Raw genomic sequence first — 18,541 nt, forward strand, 5'->3', positions numbered from 1 at the left:
ACAACTCAGGACAACTCAGATTTAGGACTACTGAAAAGTGGGTCAAGCATCCTTGTCATCCTTTGAGGATCCAATCGAAATCAGCTAATGTGATGTAAGAAATCTGAAATAGTCACAGAATCATACAGCACAGAAACAGACCATTCGACCCAAGTCCTCTTGAGCTTTAGGCAGAGGTTTGGCAGGCAAGGACTATATTCCTTGGAGGGCAGGAGGTGATCTCATAGAGGTGTGTAAAATCATGAGGGGAATAGACAGGGTTAATGGACAAGTTTAGAGGGATATGGGTCAAACGTAGGCAGGTGGGACTAGTGTAGATGGGGCAGGTTGGTCGGTGTGGACTCTATGACTAATCTATTGAATCGTCTGTCCTGATGTTTCAGTTGGGCGACAAGTATACAAACATAGGCATTATGGCCCAAAAGCAGACAGAGCTTGATCTAACTCATCACCTTTTATAACGTGAGCAGTCGGATAATGTAATTATTGTGGAGTTGATGATAAAGCAAGATGCTCTGTCCCAGACTAGGAAATGAGCAATGGCAGCCTTTCAGAGTGGAAAGAAAGTGAATTGTGAAGGGTTCAAAAATAAAATCTGAAGATGCTGAAATCACTCAGCTCGTCAGGCAGCATCTGTTGAAAGAGAAACAGAATGAATGTTTCCAGTCAAAGATTCTTTTACTTGCCGCATAGAGTCAGCTTCTTCCAAACAAGTCTTTCCTGCCCAAGAAAGTATAATCAGAAACAAAAAGAAAGTAGTAATTGCATTTATCCATCAAAGACAGTTGGCTTATTTTAACAGATACTATTGTGGTTTTTAAAAGTCGAGGTGATATTAGAAAAATAGAAAGTAGGTGCAGGAGTAGGCCATTCAGCCCTTTGAGCCAGCATCGCCATTCAATATGATCATGGCAGATCATCCAGAATCAGTATCCCGTTCCTGCTTTCTCCCCATATCCCTTGATTCCGTTAGCCCCAAGAGTTATATCTAACTCGCTCGAATACATCATTGCCATAAATACATCATTTATATTGCAATTAATTCTCAAAAATAACATGGATTTAACATGTTTAGAAATCCAGCCAATTTTCAACATTGGAAGTTAATACAGTATATTAAGATAATATTTTAATAAACTGTCTACCAGCAGTATATTTTAGTTTTTAATTTAGTTTAGATTAGAGATACGGCATGGAAACAGGCCCTTCGGCCCACCAAGTCTGTGCCGACCAGCGATCCGGACACACTAGCACTATCCTACACACGAGGGCCAATTTACAATTATACCAAGCCAATTAGCCTACAAACCTGTATGTCTTAGGAGTGCGGGAGGAAACCAAAGCACCCGGAGAAAACCCACGCAGTCACAGAGAGAATGTACAAACTCCGTACAGACAGCACGCGTAGTCACGATCGAATCCGGGTCTTTGGCGCTCGCTTTAAGCAGCAACTCTACCGCTGTGCCACCTGTGACAACTCTACCCCTCTGCCCATTATTTGTGGTCAAGTCAAGTTTATTTGTCACATACACATACACGATGTGCAGTGAAATGAAAGTGGCAATGCCTGCGGATTGTGCACAAAAAAGAATTCCAGTTACAGCATATAAATAAAGTTAATAAGTTACTATAGTGTAGACAAAAATTTAGTCTCTGGAGTTATAAAAGTTGACAGTCCTGATGGCCTGTAGGAAGAAACTCCGTCTCATCCTCTCCGTTTTCACAGCGTGACAGCGGAGGCGTTTGCCTGACCGTAGCATCTGGAACAGTCCGTTGCTGGGGTGGCAGGGGTCCCTCATGATCTTGCTTGCTCTGGATCTGCACCTCCTGATGTATAGGTCCTGCAGGGGGACGAGTGTAGTTCCCATGGTGCGTTCTGCCGAACGCACTACTCTCTGCAGGGCCATCCTGTCCTGGGCAGAGCTGTTCCCAAACCAGACTGTAATGTTGCCGGACAGGATGCTCTCTACAGCCCCAGAGTAGAAGCAATGAAGGATCCTCAGAGACACTCTGAATTTCCTCAGCTGTCTAAGGTGGTGAAAGGCGCTGCTTTGCCTTACCCACCAGTGCGGCAATGTGCGTTGCCCATGTCAGATCCTCTGTGATGCGGACTCCCAGGTTTTGTGATACCTGTTTTGTAAAAATATGCAGATAATGAAAGCACATTATAACATGGCACAACCAATGGTATTCACAAATGTTCAATGAACATGAAATAATTAGCAAACAAAACAACTGCACTGATGGCAATTCAAATATATTCATAGAGGGACACACTGGCATTCATCAGTTGCAAGTGCTAGCTGTAACCATAGCAACTCACACCTATCGACAGTCTGTGAGCTTTGCACGGCACCAACATCACAGACTAAACATACTGGCATCACACAGCTGCCACAAAGCACCAATAAAACTCTGCCTGTCATTACAACAAGCATGGCTTGAAGTGACAACAGAAAAAAACCTCCACATGGAGCTAAGTAACCATACAAGTCAAAATGGGGACTGTAAAAATTAAGAGAGGTACAAGGAACTGCAAATGCTGGTATACAATAAAGACACAAAGTGCTGGAGTAACTCAGCGTGTCAGGCAGCACCTCTGGAGGACATGGATAGGTGGCATTTTGAGGCAAGACCTTCCTTCAGTCTGAAGAAGGTCTCGACCTGAAACGTCACCTATCCATGCTCTCCAGGGATGCTGCCTGACACGCTGAGTTACTCCAGCACTTTGTGTCCTCTTCTCTCCAGAGAAGCATTGAAATTGATTTATTGATTTATTGAAAGAAAGAAAGAATCAGCATGGCAACAGGCCCTTCGGCCCACTGAGTCCACACCGACCAATGATTCCCCGTTCACACTCATTCTATATTATCCCACTTTCACATCCACTCCCTACACATTAGGATAAATTTACAGAGGCCAATGAACCTACAAACCTGCACGTCTTTGGGATGTCAGAGGAAACCAGAGTACCCAGAGGAATCCCATGAGGTCACAGGGAGAATGCACAAATTCCACGCAGACGACACCCGAGGTGAGGATCGAATCCGGGTCTCCGGTGCTGTGAGGCAGCAAGTCTACCAGCTGTACCACTGTGCCTCCTGACCAGCTGAGTTACTGTAAAAATGGAGTTCTTAAGATTTGCATTGAAGCACCGTGAAGCTTGACCACGCGCCAACCGTGTGCGGAATGAATGTCTAGCAACTGCACACGATGGGAATTTCAACCTAAGTGTTTGCTGCCTGTGATGACTGGTTGCCTGCACTTTAAACCTGCTCATACCTTTTGAGATCTCTCCCACCAACAAGCCTCCAACCTGACCAGCAAGATCCTGATACTGCACCGTGCCTTGCTAATTCAGGGCGGCACAGTGGTGCAGCGGTAGAGTTGCCGCTTTATAGCACCAGAGACCTGCGTCCGATCCTGACCTCGAGGGCTGTCTGTATGGTGTTTGTACATTCTCCCTGTGACCACGTGGGTTTTCCCTGGGTATTCCGGTCTCCCCCCACATTCCAAAGTCAGGCAGGTTAGTAGGTTAATTGGCTTCTGTAAATCATCATATCATATCATATCATATCATATCATCATATCATATATATACAGCCGGAAACAGGCCTTTTCGGCCCACCAAGTCCGTGCCGCCCCGTACATTAACACTATCCTACACCCACTAGGGACAATTTTTACATTTACCCAGCCAATTAACCTACATACCTGTACGTCTTTGGAGTAAATTGTCCCTTGTGTGTAGGATAGAGCTAGTGTCTGGGGGATTGTTGGTCGGCACGGACTCGGTGAGCTGAAGGGACTGTTTCCGTGCTATATCTCCAAATTGACGATCTCACTGAGGTTCTGTGACAACCAATTAATTCACTCGCTCAGTTTAAAATGCCTGTCAGATGTTGTGAAAGACATGAATGCTTGTGATGTCTGTGAAATGCACAGTCAAATATATTTGACAACTATTAAATATTAAATCCACTGTTAAAATTGTCACCATCATATCAAACATTTTAAAGATTTCAATTCAGGCGTTGAAAAAAATTGAACAAATATAAATTAAGTCAATTGAATTGGCTTCTTGTAGCTTGCCTCCCTCACAGCTATTTTTCTCCATTGAACTGAAAGGAGTTGTTGAATTTGCTCCAGATATTTGACTGGGATTGGAGTCAGTGATAGACACATAAAGCTGGAGTAACTCAGCGGGTCAGGCAGCACCACTGGAGAAGAGGAATAGGTGACGTTTTGGGTTGGAACCCTTCTTCAGACAGTGATAGTGAAGACAGTGAAGAAGATAGTGATGACGGAGTCAGAGGATAGATTCAGCAGAGCAAGCGGTGGAATGGCATGGAGGTTTGCACTGTACCCTGGACTCCATGTGCATGGTGGTAGAGCAGTTTTTAGTTTAGAGATGCAATGTCCAGCAAAGCAGGCCCTTCAGCCCACCGAGTCCACGCCGACCAGCGATCCCCGCACACTAACGCTATCATACACTCTAGGGACAATTTACCATTTTAACGAAGCCGATTAGCCTACAAACCTGCATGTCCTTGGAGTGAGGAAGGATATCGGAGCACCTGGAGACAACCCAGGCAGGTCACAGGGAACATACAACCTCCGTACAGACAGCACCCGTAGTCAGGATCGAACCTGGGTCACCGGCGTTGTAAGGCTGCAACTTTACCGCTGCGCCACTGTGCCGCCCTACAGAGATTCTGGATTTCCAGACAATTTCCTGGATTGGGTTCATGTGTGAGGACTGCTTGATGGCACTGGGCTTGCACTCGCTGGAACTTAGAAGATGAGGGGGCATCTCATTGAAACCTGCTAAATAATGAAAGGCCTGGTTAGAGTGGATGTGGAGAGGATGTTTCCACTAGTGGGAGTCTAGGACCAGAGGCCATAGCCTCAGATTAAAAGGACGTATGCTTGGAATGGAAATGAGGGGGAATTTTTTTAGCCAGAGAGGGGTGAATCTGTGGAATTCGTTGCCACAGATGGCTGTGGAGGCCAAGACATTGGGTATTTTTAAAGTGGAGATCGGTAGTTTCTTGGTTAGTGAGGGTGTCAAAGGTTACAGGGAGAAGGCAGGAGGATGGGATTGAGATGGATAAATAGATCGGCCATGATTGAATGGTAGAGCAGACACAATGGGCCGAATGGCCTAATTCTGATCCATGTCTAACGGCAAATCCATTAATTATGTCATAAGCTGGACATAGTGAATTGAGTGGAAAAAAATGACACAGGGTTAGATGGTCCCATCTTCAGGGTTAAATTGGACATCCCCTGCCCACGGCCATAGCTTAAGTTTATGTTTAAGTTAATTAGTGTGACGTGTACTGAGCTACAGTGAAAGGGTTTTCTTTCAGATCAGATAATACGATACATAAATACAAATCAAATACTTGTCCACCACCAATTTTCCGACAACTGGTGGTCATGCACCTCCTTTAAACTGGAACAAATGACAAGAGCACACTTGGAATCTTCTCCAGAAATCCTCCCAAAACTGTGACCCCTAGGCCTGGTTAGGCAGCCGATCCCAACCTCATCGTGTCTTCTGCGGCCGATCGCTAGGTCGAATTTACCTCCTGCGGCCGGGGCTCTGGAACTCCGGCCCGGCCGGAGCCGGCAGATCTGTTCCCATAGCCGACCTCCGAGGCAGACTTTGCGCTCCCGGCTCTTCAGTGGCCGAGGCGGACCGTCACGGTAACGTTGGACTCCTGTCAGAGGCCGTGACTGCAGTTGTTCCGGCAAAATGGATAATCCAGAAAGGCAATGGGACCAAGGATGCTGGAAAATCGGGTGACAGACCTGTAAAATAGGTAGAGCAGAGGGGAAGATACAAAGTGCAGAATATAGTTCTCAGCATCGTTGCAGCTTACGTACAGACAAAATACATGTACAAGTTGAGGTAACGCTGGCCAGATGGAATCTGAGGCGTATCTAAAGATGCACTTGAACTAGTTCCCTGTCAGTCACAGACAGGTTACACACAGACACCACAAACTCCAGCAGGGCCAATGGTACTTTGTTGTCACATGTACTTAGGGACAGTGAAGTTTCTTTTTTGCATACAGTTCAGTAATAATCCCACTTTACATAGACACAAATGCAAGAATGTAGGAATGGTACATTACACAAGAGTCACCATGTTTCAAAAGTGGCCATTGTAATCCACAGGCATCAAGCAGCTTTCCAGTTGCCTTGCATCATTCCCAGAATTTCCTCCAGTACCGGAGAAGAGCATAAAGCTCAGTATTAAGGAAAAACCTCGGTACCTAAATAAACAGCATTAACAGTCTTGTTACTGAACAGAACTGGAAGCAATCCAGCAACACGTCCACCCCATCAAAGCTAGCCAAACAAACTTCAAGCAATTCCATAAACAATTACAAATGTAAACCGTATAACACTTAGCAAGGTTCTTGCCGTCATTCCGCTCCAATAAAATGAACTGGGTCACTGTTCATTTCCAGGAATAACTTGGCACGGCTGCGGGCAGCGATTTCTCAGCAAGCACCGTGGAGAATGGCAGCAAGTGTGAGCTCCTTCCTGCTCAGTGGACAAAGCCTAGCAGCCACCTCGCACGACATTCAACCTTTCCGTACTTGCAGAAGTGCGGAGTTAGAGTTTAGAGTTTAGAGATACGGCGTGGAAACAGGCCCTTCGTCCACCGAGTCCGCGCTGACCTGTGATCACCCATACACTAGTTTAGTTTAGTTTAGAGCAGGGGTGTCAAACTCATTTTAGGTCACGGGCTGGAATGGGTAAAATGCGACTTCATGCGGGCCGGATCAGTTGTGCACGTACGGACGCACGTGCGCCTGCTCCCACAGCTCTCCTTGCCTTTGTTTTTCAACCTGCTCTCATGTGTCTCAGTCTCTGCAATAACTACAAAGTGTTTCACTTTATGAATTTTGTTTCTTATCAAGAAGATTACCTAGCAAGCATTACTTTTATGATTGGTATCTAGGCCCGAGAGTGGATGTGGAAATAATGTTTCCAGTAATAGGAGAGTCTAGGACCAGAGGACACAGCATCAGAATAAAAGGTCATACATTCAAAATGGAGATGAGGAGGAATGGGTGGTGAATCTGTGGAATTCATTGCTGCAGACAGCGGTGGAGGTCAAGACATTGGGTATTTTTGAGGCAGAGATTGATCGGTCTTGATTAGGTTACAGGGAGAAAGAAAACAATGGAATGTGGTTGAGAGAGAAAACAGATCAGCCATGGTTGAATGGCAAAGTAGACGATGGGCTAAATAGCCTAATTCTGTTCCCCTGTCTTACAGTCTTCCTCCAGTGTTTATGTTTTGCCCACAATGGGCTGGCTGGGTAGTGAACAGCCAGACAGCAGCTGCCTGGCATGGTGAAAGATGGTCTGTCCATCATCTCACCTGAAGGCCCCACTCCCCATCCTTCTCCTTATGTCTTTCTTCCTTCCGCTCACATCTTCTCCCCTCACCTCTCCTGTCTTTCTCTACCCTCACCTTCTCCCTCACCTGCCCTCTCCCTTTCCTCCACCTATCCATTCTCTCATCCCCACTTCCTTCCTTCCAACTACTCCCCCACTCCCCTCCCTTCTCTCTCTTTCCTTACCTCATCCCTAAATCCCCTCCCTTCCCTCATCCCTAAACATCATTCCTTCTCTCATCTGCTCCCTTCCTCACCCCCTCCCTCCCTACTTCCTTTCTTTACTCCCCCACCTACTCCCCCACTCCCCTCCCTCGACACCCTCTCTCCCCTTCCTCATCCCTAAAATCCCTCCCTTCCCTCATCTGCTCCCCCTCCCCTTCCTTTACCACCACCTTCTCCCTTCTCTTCCCTATTCCCGCATAACTACCAGCACGTCTTCACATCCCACCTGACCTCAACCCAAACCCAGAGCCCCCACCCTGGAGAGCAGCTCAGATTTTGGATCACTGGCTGCGGCCCCATTCACAGTGCGGCGACTTCCCACCAGCCTCTATCCACGCACTCACCTGGGTCGCAGGTACATGGTGGCGGTCTCTGTGGTGGCAGCCCAGGCACTTCCCGGTCGGTGTCCACAACAACGCTGACACTCCCCATCCCGCCCGCATCACCAAATGGCCAGATATGGGTGTAGCTTCCACTCACCCCCGGGAACTGGGGAGCGGGGAGGGTTTTTGTTCCCAAATAATCCCACAGGCCGGATTGGACCCCTTCTCGGGCCGGATGGGGCCCATGGGCCGGTAGTTTGACAACCCTGGTTTAGAGATACAGCATGAAAACAAGTGCTTCAGCCCACTGAGTCCACACCGACCAGCGATCAGCCGTACGCTGGTTTAGCTTAGTTTAATTTAGGGATACAGCATGGAAACAGGCCCTTCGGCCCAGCAATTTCATGCCGACCAGCGACCAGCCGTACACTAGTTTAGTTTAGTTTAGTTTAGAGATACAGCATGGAAACAGGCCCTTCGGCCCACTGAGTACGCGCCGACCTGCGATCAGCTGTACACTAGTTTAGTTTAGTTTAGAGATACAGTATGGAAACAGGCCCTTCGGCCCACTGAGTCTGTGCCGACCTGCGATCAGCTGTACACTAGTTTAGATTAGATTAAATTAGAGATACGGCATGGAAACAGGCCCTTCGGTCCACTGGGTCTGTGCCAGCCATCAATAACCCGCACACTAGTTCTATCCCGCACACGTCTTTGGAAGGCGGGAGGCAACCGGAGCACCCGGAGAAAATCCACGTGGTCACGGGGAGAAAGTGCAAAGGACACACAGGCAGCATCCGTAGTCAGGATCGAACCTGGGTCTGTGGTGCTGTAGGGCAGCAACTCTGCCGCTGCGCTATTGTGCAACCCTATTAAACAAAAGACAATTCTTCAAATTCACAAAGGGAAGTCACGTCAAGAGTACATATTGACATATGTCCCAAAATAGAACAATGAGATTCTTACTTGCAGCAGCAAAACGGATATGTAAACATGGTACTCCGTAAACACCATTATAAACAGCAAGAAAGAATTTCAGAGTATTAAACAATAGAAATTTCCTGAAATATATATTTTTAGCAAAATCCAAGTCTTTACTTACACTATATTAGTACGTAATGTATAGGTGATTGCCTGCTTTTTCATTCTAAATGTGATTACATCGCTAATTTATAATATCCTATACCCTCTCTTCCTGCACCCAGGTGTTCACATGATGAAGCTTGAAAGTAATGAGTCTGTGACTGCTGTGAAAGGCAGTTCAGCAGCATTACATTGTGCCTCTTCAAACAAAGATCTCAAACTGGTATTAGTCGAATGGAAGAAGTCCGAAAACAGAACTAAACTCGCTGTGTTCCACGTGACCACAAACGCAACAACTCTCCACAGTGAACGAATGAAACTGGAAGTCAATGGACATCGATCCACGATCACAATCACAGGAGTTCAGCCGGCAGACAGAGGCTGGTACACCTGCACATTTCATACCTATCCAGACGGCAAAATAGAGGGCAAAGTACGCTTGGATGTAAACGGTAAACGTAGAGTTTTAATATACATCTGAATGACAACTACCAACTCATCGCTTTGACTGTCGTGGAGGTCAGGTCATTGGGTATTTTTAGGCAGCGATTGACAGGTTAGTAAAGGTGTCAGGAGTTATGGGGAGAAGGCAGGAGAATGGGGTTGAAAGGTGGATCAGCCATGATTGAATGGCGGAGTAGACTCGAGGGGCCGAATGTCCTAATTCTGCTCCTATGACTTGTGAATTTGGTTTATCGGGGTAATTTAATGGGCAAGAGGTTGTGGGACTGGGAGACACAAGGAATTGCAGATGCTGGAATCATGAGCAAAATCGAAGTGCTGGAAGACTCATCAGGTCAGGCAGCATCTGTGGAGGGAATGGACAGGTGACATTTCAGGTTGGGACCTTTCTTCAGACTGATTATAGCAGGTAGACTGGGAGGATGGGAGGCTGGGAGGATATATTTATCCTCCCAGCACTTTGATTTGGCTGGGGACAAGAATTCCGGACTAGTTTAGTTTAGTTTATTGTCATGTGCACCGAGGTACAGTGAAAAGCTTTTTTATTGCGTGCTATCCAGTCAGTGGAAAGACTATATATGATTACAATCAAGCCGTCCACAGTGTACAGATACAGGATAAAGTGAATAACGTTCAGTGCAAGATTAAAGTCCAGTACAGTCCGATTAAAGAGGGTCTCCAATGAAGTAGATGTTAAGTCAGGAGCACTCTCTAGTTGGTGATAGGATGGTTCAGTTTAGTTTAGTTTCGAGAAACAGCACGGAAACAAGCCCTTTGGCCCACTGAGTCCGTACCGACCAACAATCCCCGGGTACTAACACTATTCTACAAGATAAAGTCCAGTAAAGTCCAATGAAAGAGTCTCCCATGAAGTAGATGGTCGGTCAGAACAGCACTCCAGTTGGTGTTGGGATGGTTCAGTTGCCTGATAACAGCTGGGAAGGAACTACCCCTGGATCTGGAGGTGTGCGTTTTCAAACGTGTGCCTCCTCCTGCCTGGTTGTAGAGGAGAGAAGAGGGATTGCTGTTGGGGGAGGGGGAAGGCACTGCACAGGAAGTCGACTCCAGAGCTGGACCTCGGGCAGTGCTTCTCATGCGGCAAGCTTTGGTGAGGAGCGAAGTGTGCGGCACATTCTCTGCACCCGAGAGTTCATCAGCAAACTTGCTGCAGCCACTGCTGGAACCTGCCCATGTCCTGTACAGCCTGTGGCTATCAAGCTCACCACAGCCCCCTTTGAGTCACTGAACTATTCCAGGCTAATAACAGGCAGCAGCAAAGTCAAATTACAGACACAGGGGACTGCAGATGCTACAAACCTGAACAAAACACTAATTGCTGGAGGAACTCAGTGGGCCAGGCAGCGTTGGAGGGAATGGACAGGCTAGCGAGGTTTACCATCATTGTAAACTGCGAGGAGGAATCAAAGCCCCTCCCCAGCACTGGGCTGCCAGCTTGCATCACTCAAAGCCCCTCCCCAGCACTGGGCTGCCAGCTTGCATCACTCAAAGCCCCTCCCCAGCACTGGGCTGCCAGCTTGCATCACTCAAAGCCCCTCCCCAGCACTGGGCTGCCAGCTTGCATCACTCAAAGCCCCTCCCCAGCACTGGGCTGCCAGCTTGCATCACTCAGAGTCCCTCCGCAGCACTGGGCTGCCAGTTTGCATCACTCAAAGCCTCTCCCCAGCACTGGGCTGCCAGCTTGCATCACTCAAAGCCCCTCCCCAGCACTGGGCTGCCAGCTTGCATCACCCAAAGCCCCTCCCCAGCACTGGGCTGCCAGCTTGCATCACTCAGAGCCCCTCCCCAGCACTGGGCTGCCAGCTTGCATCACTCAGAGCAACATCAATGCAAAAAGTAGGAAGACACACAAAGCCTCATATCTTTGTACAGTTAGTTATTCCTTTTCCAATGCTCTTCCACTGACAGGAAATAAAAAAATAGGGACAAGATCAAACTGAAGGAGAGTTCCTAGTTTCTGATGCCTTTTTATTCGCTCAACCCAGCGGATGAATGGATAGGTAACACTTCGGGTCGGAACACTTCTACTGACTGATTTTATTGGCAAGTGGGGGGGTGGGGGAGCTGGAAAAGACCTGGGGGAAGAACAAAGTCTGGCTGCAAAGTTTCAAGATGATGTATAGGCAAGTTTTTATTTACACAAAGCGTGGATAGGACAGGTTCAGAGGAATATGGGCCAAACGCAGGCAGGTGGGACTAGTGTAGATATGACATGTTGGTGGGTGTGGGCCAGTTGGGCCAAAGGACCTGCTACCACACAGTATCACTCTATGACTATGGTGGGTGACTGGAATACATTGGCAGGGGTGGTGGTAGAGGCAGAAACGTTAGTGGCACTTTAGATAGGCAAATGGATATGCAGGGTTTGGAGGGATATGGATCATGCGAATGCAGATGAGATTTGTTTAGCTTGGCATCATGTTCAGTACAGACATTGTGTGCCAAGGACCTGTTCTTTTGCTGTACTGTTCTATGGCCTAATGTGTAACGGTTGCTGAATAACATCATTGGCATTGTTGACTGGCAGTACATTTTCCAACAGATACCATCTTCAGTGTTAAGACTGCAAGCCACATCCTTTGGAAAAAAATCAAGAGGCGTACAAGAGGAACCCTTCTCCGCCTATTCCTTTTCTCGAGAGATGCTGCCTGACCAGCTGAATTACTCCGGCATTTTGTGTCTGTCGTTATTTAATTTGCATATATATAAAGTAGTGAACAACAGGTTGCTGGAGGAACTCAGCGGGTCAGGCAGCATCTGTGGAGGGAGATGGGCAGTTGGCGTTTTGGGTCGGGACCCTTCACTCGGTACTTAGGCAGAATCCTTACAAGGTAAAACCTTTCCCCTATGTCCGCCTCCACCCTACACCCACAATGCCGCTGCCCTCAGGAATGGTGGGATGCGTCAATCTGTGTACGAGGCCCCACTGCTCCCAGTGCAGGATCCTCGTTGGATGATTCATGGATTGCAGGAACTAGGAACTGCTGATGCCGCTTTGCACAAAAGGACAGCTAGTGCTGGAGTAGCTCAGCGGGTCAGGCAGCACCCTTGGGGAACAAGGATGGGTGACGTTTTGGGTCGGGACCCTTCTTCAGACTTTCTTCATCTTTCATCCTTTATGGACTGCAGTCTGGAATTGGAAGAAAAATGGGAGAAAGAGGTCACTTATCCACTTCATCATGTATTTCGGTTTTCAAGATAACTTCTACTGAAAAATGTATTCTAACTCAAGGTTTATTCTATGTGAGTGTGGCAGCTGGGTCCCTTGGCATTCAAATTTTGACTTTGTGGTTGGTTCAGTAGGAGGTAACTATAGGAAGTTATTTCTATAAATGTAGCTTAACTAAATTCTTCTTAACTACAAGCATTGTTAAAATGTTTATCCATAGATGTTTACTGAGGGCTTCATTGTGTCTTTGCCAGTTCTTTGCTTGACTAATTGCAGTGCAGCAGTTTAGCTTTTTATTCACTCCCAGGATGTGGGTGATTGTGCCACAGCAAAATCCTTGCTCAGAGAAAGTGGCCGTTGGAATTTCTTGTCTTAATCATGTGAGATTGAAGTCACATATGGACTAGACATGTGATAGAGTCACACAGCGTGGAAACAGGCCCTTCAGCCCAACCTTCCCACACCGACCAACATGTCCCATCTACACCAGTCCCACTTGCCGGCATTTGGACCATATCCCTCTAAACCTATCCTATCCTTGTACCTGTCTAATTGCTTCTTAAACATTCAGATAGTCCCTGCATCAACTACTTCCCCCGGCAGCTCGTTCCATGCAGCCACCACCCTTTGTGTGAGAAAGTTACCCCTCAGATTCCTATTAAATCTTTCCCCCTTCACCAGAAAACCTATGCCCCCTGGTTCTCGATTCCCCTTTTTGACCCGAAATCTGCCCCTTTCAGAAATTAATTTCCAAGAAATGCATGACTATCTTCACTGCTCGTGACCAAGAGATTTTGTGCGTCTACCCAATCTATTCCTCTCGTGTTAAAGATGTTAATGATTTTTTTTCCCTAACAAGCTAGCAGTTTTCTTAATTGTTAATTGAATTCAGTTTCACCGTTTACCTCTGGGGGTAAAGAGTGGTTCTTGAATTCACAATCTCTCGGCTTTTCAATGAAGCAGCATTGAATTATGATGATTATGCTGCCCCCATCCCGAGACTCTGTCAACAAGAACTATTGTGTTGTCAACAACTTTTGGAAAAACATTATAATAGAGAAACAAATCAACGCATAACTTGTTCAAACCAACAAATTATGATTGGGCAAGTTCTTGGTTCATTTTTCAAAGAGATGTTTAAACGACTTATGTTCCTGTTTAAAAAACGAGAAAGAGAAAATACAGTTGTTTACAGTCTGTAAACAAACTAAAATATTTCCTCTTATGAACAGAAATCTAATTCAGAAAACTGTGTCTCCTGGCTCTGAATAAAATGGGCCAGCATCCCTTAATATTTTCGGTTAATTAAAAGTTGTGAATCCCAATTTCACCATGGATTTCAATTGTCCTTGCAACTATGAACATAGAACATTGAAGCATGGAATGCTGAAAGATTTAATTCAGAAATTAATTTCCAAGAAATGCATGACTATCTTCACTGCTCGTGACCAAGAGATTTTGTGCGTCTACCCAATCTACCTTTGGCCCTCAATGTCCGTGCCGAAAATTGATGCAAGGTTAAACTAATCTCCTCTTTCTGCACGTGGACCATATACCTCTATTTCCTGCATATCCATGTGCTTCCCAAAAGCCTCTTAAACACCATTATCGTACCTGTCTCCACCACTGCCCCTGGCAGCATGTTCCAGTCCTCCACCACTCTATAAAATACTTGCCACACACATCTCCCTTAAACTTTGCCCCTCTCAAGTGTAATATTTCCACTCTGGGGAATAGGTGCTGACTGTCTCCCCTAACTATGCCTCTCATAATTTTATAGACTTCTATCAGGTTTCCCCTCAATCTCTGGGATTTGTAGAAGAGAATTTCAAACTCCTATCACTCCTATCGCATGCAGAATGTAGAAATGTTTTCCAACTTCACTCGTGTAACCCCCAACACTATTTTTGTGCCCTAATCCTAGAGTTAATAAATACTTTTTGCCCCAAAATTTACCCCTTTCAAAAATTAATTTCCAAGAAATGCATGACTATCTTCACTGCTCGTGACCAATAATAATTTTTGTGGCATATTTCCCAATTAGTTCTCAATGTTATAAGGGCGGCAGTGGCATGGCAGTAGAGATGCTGCCTGACAGCGCCAGAGACCCAGGTTTGATCCTGACTAAGGATGCTCTCTGTACAGACTTTGCACTTTCTCCCTACGATCGCATGGGTTTTCTTCGATTGCTCCAGTTTCCTCCCACGTTCCAAAGACGTGCAAGTTTGTAGGTTAATTGGTTTCTGTAAATTGTTCCTTGTGCATAGGATAGAACTAGTGCACACGTGATCATTGGTCAGCATGAGCTCAGTGAGCCTAAAGGCCTGTTTCCACGCTGCATCTCTAAACTAATTTATCTCCTAATGTTATTAATAATGGGGACTTGTTTGCTGTAGTTTAATCTTTGGAGTGTAGATATCATTCTGGTAAATCTACAGTGTACTTTGACCAATCCCAATGCATCTTCCGTACATATAATACTGATGATCAGTATTGTTCCCAGGTCTTGAAATGTGGCCTAACAAGGCTTTGTATATCAGGAATCTGATTTACAAGCCTCAGCAAAGACCAGCAGTCAATGAGAATTAGTTGTTTTATATAAATATTGGGAGGCACAGAGGTGCAGCGGTAGAGTTGCTGCCCCACTGCTCCAGATCCCGGGTTCGATCCTAGGGTTCCCAATTTCCTCACTCCCAAATAAGGGACAAAGGGTGACATCATCGCCTCGTGCCCCACGTGACCTCACCCAGCCAGCGGCCACGTGCTCCCGCTCCACCAATGGCGGCTGCCCGGGCCGGGAGGCGGGTTGCTATGCAACCGCCATTAGGCGGCTCCCAGGCTTACACTGTCCGGGACTACAGCGGCCCCCGCGCTAGTGTCCGGGCCTACAGTGTCTGGGCCTACAGTGTCCGGGCCTACAGTGTCCGGGCCTACAGTGTCTGGGCCTACAATGTTCAGGCCTACAGTGTCCGGGCCTAGTGTCTGGACCTACAGTGTTCGGGCCTACAACGCCGTCTGGGTCTAATACGGGACAAGGGCAGTCCTGTACGGGACAAACCAATTTAGCCCAAAATTCGGGATGTCCCGGCGAATACGGGACAGTTGGCAGCCCTATTTGACCCTGACCTCGGCTGCTGTCTGTGTGGAGCTTGCACGTGCTCTGGTTTCCTCTCATATCCCAAAGATGTGCAGGTTTTTAGGTTAATTGCCTTCTGTAAATTGCTCCTAGTGTGTAGGATAAAACTAGTGTATGGGTGATCGGTGGTCGGCACGGACTTGTTGGGCTAAAGTGCCTGTTTCCACGTTGTATCTCTAAACTAAACAAAACTAATCTGTCATGACATTACAACGATCTATCTGCACGGGGCCCTAAATCTCCTTGTGCGCCCACGAGAAGTACTTGCATTGAAATTCATCTACGGCTACTCCAGTTAGATTATTATCTCACGAGGTGCAAATGGTGCTAAACATTACACAATCATCAGCGAAAACTCCTTCTTCTGACGTTAGACTTTAGAGATACAGCGCGGAAACAGGCCCTTCAGCCCACTGAGTCTGTGTTGACCAGCGATCACCCCGTACACTAATACTATCCTACGCACTAGGGACAGTTTACAATTTAACCAAAGCCAATTAACCTACAAACCTGCACGTCTTTGGAGTGTGGGAGGAAACCAGGAAAACCCACATGGTCACAGGGAGAACGTACAAATTCCGTACAGACAGCATTCAAAGGCAGGATCAAACCCGGGTCTCTAGCGCTGTAAGTCAGCAACCCTACCAATGCACCATTGGGCCTCCCATAGATGGGTGTCCTTTGCAGGTAATTACTTGAAGTGCTGTAAAATTGGGGCACTTGTTAACTCATAACTATGATGTCATTGTCATCTAACATGACTGCTGGGGGATCAGGGATCGCTGCACTCAGTTCTTCCTTAAAGACAATTCAAATCCCGAGACCACCATTCCCTCTGGAGCACCCATTCTTTATTTGTAATATTCTAAATTCTATCATTTTCTGCAATAAATACAGTGTCTCTCACTCCTGACCATTCATGTTGACACAAGGAATTGCAGATGCTGGTTTGCCACAGAATGGTGCAGCTGGTGGAACTGCTGCCCCGAGACCTGAGTTCAATCCTGACCACCGGTGCTATCCATGAGGAGTTTGCACGTTCTCCCTGTGACTGCATGGGTTTCCTCTGATTTCCTCCCAAATCCCAAAGACGGGCAGGTTTGTAGGTTAATTGGCCTCTGTAAATTGTTCCTAGTGTGTAGGGAGTCGATGAGAAACTGGGTAACATAGAACTGGTGTGAATGGGTGATCAATGGTCATTTGACCTATCTTTCCCTCTCACCCCCATTCTCCTGCCTTCTCCCCATAACCCCTGATACCCTTAGGAATCAAGAGTCTGTCAATCTCTGCCTTAAAAATATCCATGGCTTGGCCTCCACAGCTGACTGTGGCAATGAATTCCACAGTTTCACCACCCTTTTACTAAAGGAATTCCTCCTTATCTCCTTTCTAAAGGTACATCCTTTTCTTCTGAGCTCTGGCCTCTAGTCCCAGACTCTCCCATTAGTGGAAACATCACATCCACTCTATCCAGGCCTTTCACTATTCGGTAAGATTCAATGAGGTTCCCCTCCATCCTTCTAAACACTAGCGAATACAGGCCCAGTGCCATAAAACGCTCATTATATGTTAACCCAATAATTCCTGGGATCATTCTCGTAAACCTCCTCTGGTATGAGACGTAAAACTGTTCACAATACTCCAAATACGGTCTGACCAGTGCCTCATAAAGTCTCAGCATTACATTCCTGTTTTTGTATTCCCTGTTCTACATCCCTGTATTTATATTGTGGTAAGTATGCAGCAGCTATTTGTTAATCCGGGGATATATTTGGTTTTACATTGACAGCTGCTTTTAAAGCCTCCGTTGTGTCGGTTTATGAATTAGTCAGGTTGGTTTACTTTCTCAAATGTCCATTTTAAATAAAGTTAGTTCTTCATTGGTAAATTTTATGCCAGTTCAGCTGTAATTTGTTACTGCATTATAAATGTGATGTTAGAACCAGTTGTAAATGTGTCACATCTTTCATTTGTAACACATTCAAGGTGATGAATACATTACATGTGAGTTTTGTGCCAATATAAAAAAAAGAATATGCACTACGTTACTCGGTTTAACTATGACAATCATAATTTTGCAAATCCCGTATAACTTTTGAATAGAAGTCAACATAGATCAGGTAGACGCACAGTCTCTTGCCCAGAGTAGGGGAATCGAGAACCAGAGAACATAGGTTTAAGGTGAAGGGGAAAATATTTAATAGGAATCTGAGGGGTAACTTTATCACACAAAGGGGTGTTGGGTGTATGGAACGAGCTGCCAAAGGAGGTAGTTGACGCAAGGGATATTACAACGTTTAAGAAACAATTAGACAGGTACATGGATAGGACAGGTTTAGAGGGATATGGGCCAAATGCAGGCAGGTGGAACTAGTACAGATGGGACATGTTGGGACAGCTAAATGTGGCCAAGTTGGGCCGAAGGGCCTGTTTCCACACTGTCTGACTCGAAAACGCTTGGATTTACAGGAAAAAAAGCTATTTATATCTAAATCCAAACAAATTGACAACGCCGTATGCACTCTAAAACAGTTAATTTGATGCGTGTGTTATCTTCCAGATCTTCCAGATAAAGAACCAAATTCTAATCTGGCTACAAATATTATCACAGGTGTGGTTCTTGTAGTAATTGCCATTGGAATCCTGTTTTTACTGCTATACTTTGGACATGTAAGTAATACCAATTTACTAATTTACATGTATAA

The 18,541-nt window shown here is 46.1% G+C and overlaps 1 protein-coding gene across 1 annotated transcript in view; it reads left to right on the top strand.

Moving 5' to 3' along the window:
• Positions 1–18,541, top strand: part of LOC144598517 (nectin-1-like) — a 37,799-nt gene that overhangs the window by 16,332 nt on the left and 2,926 nt on the right. The window contains exons 2-3 of the mRNA XM_078408684.1: positions 9,174–9,503; positions 18,397–18,506. Coding sequence (XP_078264810.1) covers positions 9,174–9,503; positions 18,397–18,506 — 440 coding nt within the window. The remainder of the gene's footprint in view (positions 1–9,173; positions 9,504–18,396; positions 18,507–18,541) is intronic.

Source organism: Rhinoraja longicauda, chromosome 12 (assembly GCF_053455715.1).
Source record: "Rhinoraja longicauda isolate Sanriku21f chromosome 12, sRhiLon1.1, whole genome shotgun sequence".
NCBI classification, from domain to species: Eukaryota; Metazoa; Chordata; class Chondrichthyes; order Rajiformes; family Arhynchobatidae; genus Rhinoraja; species Rhinoraja longicauda.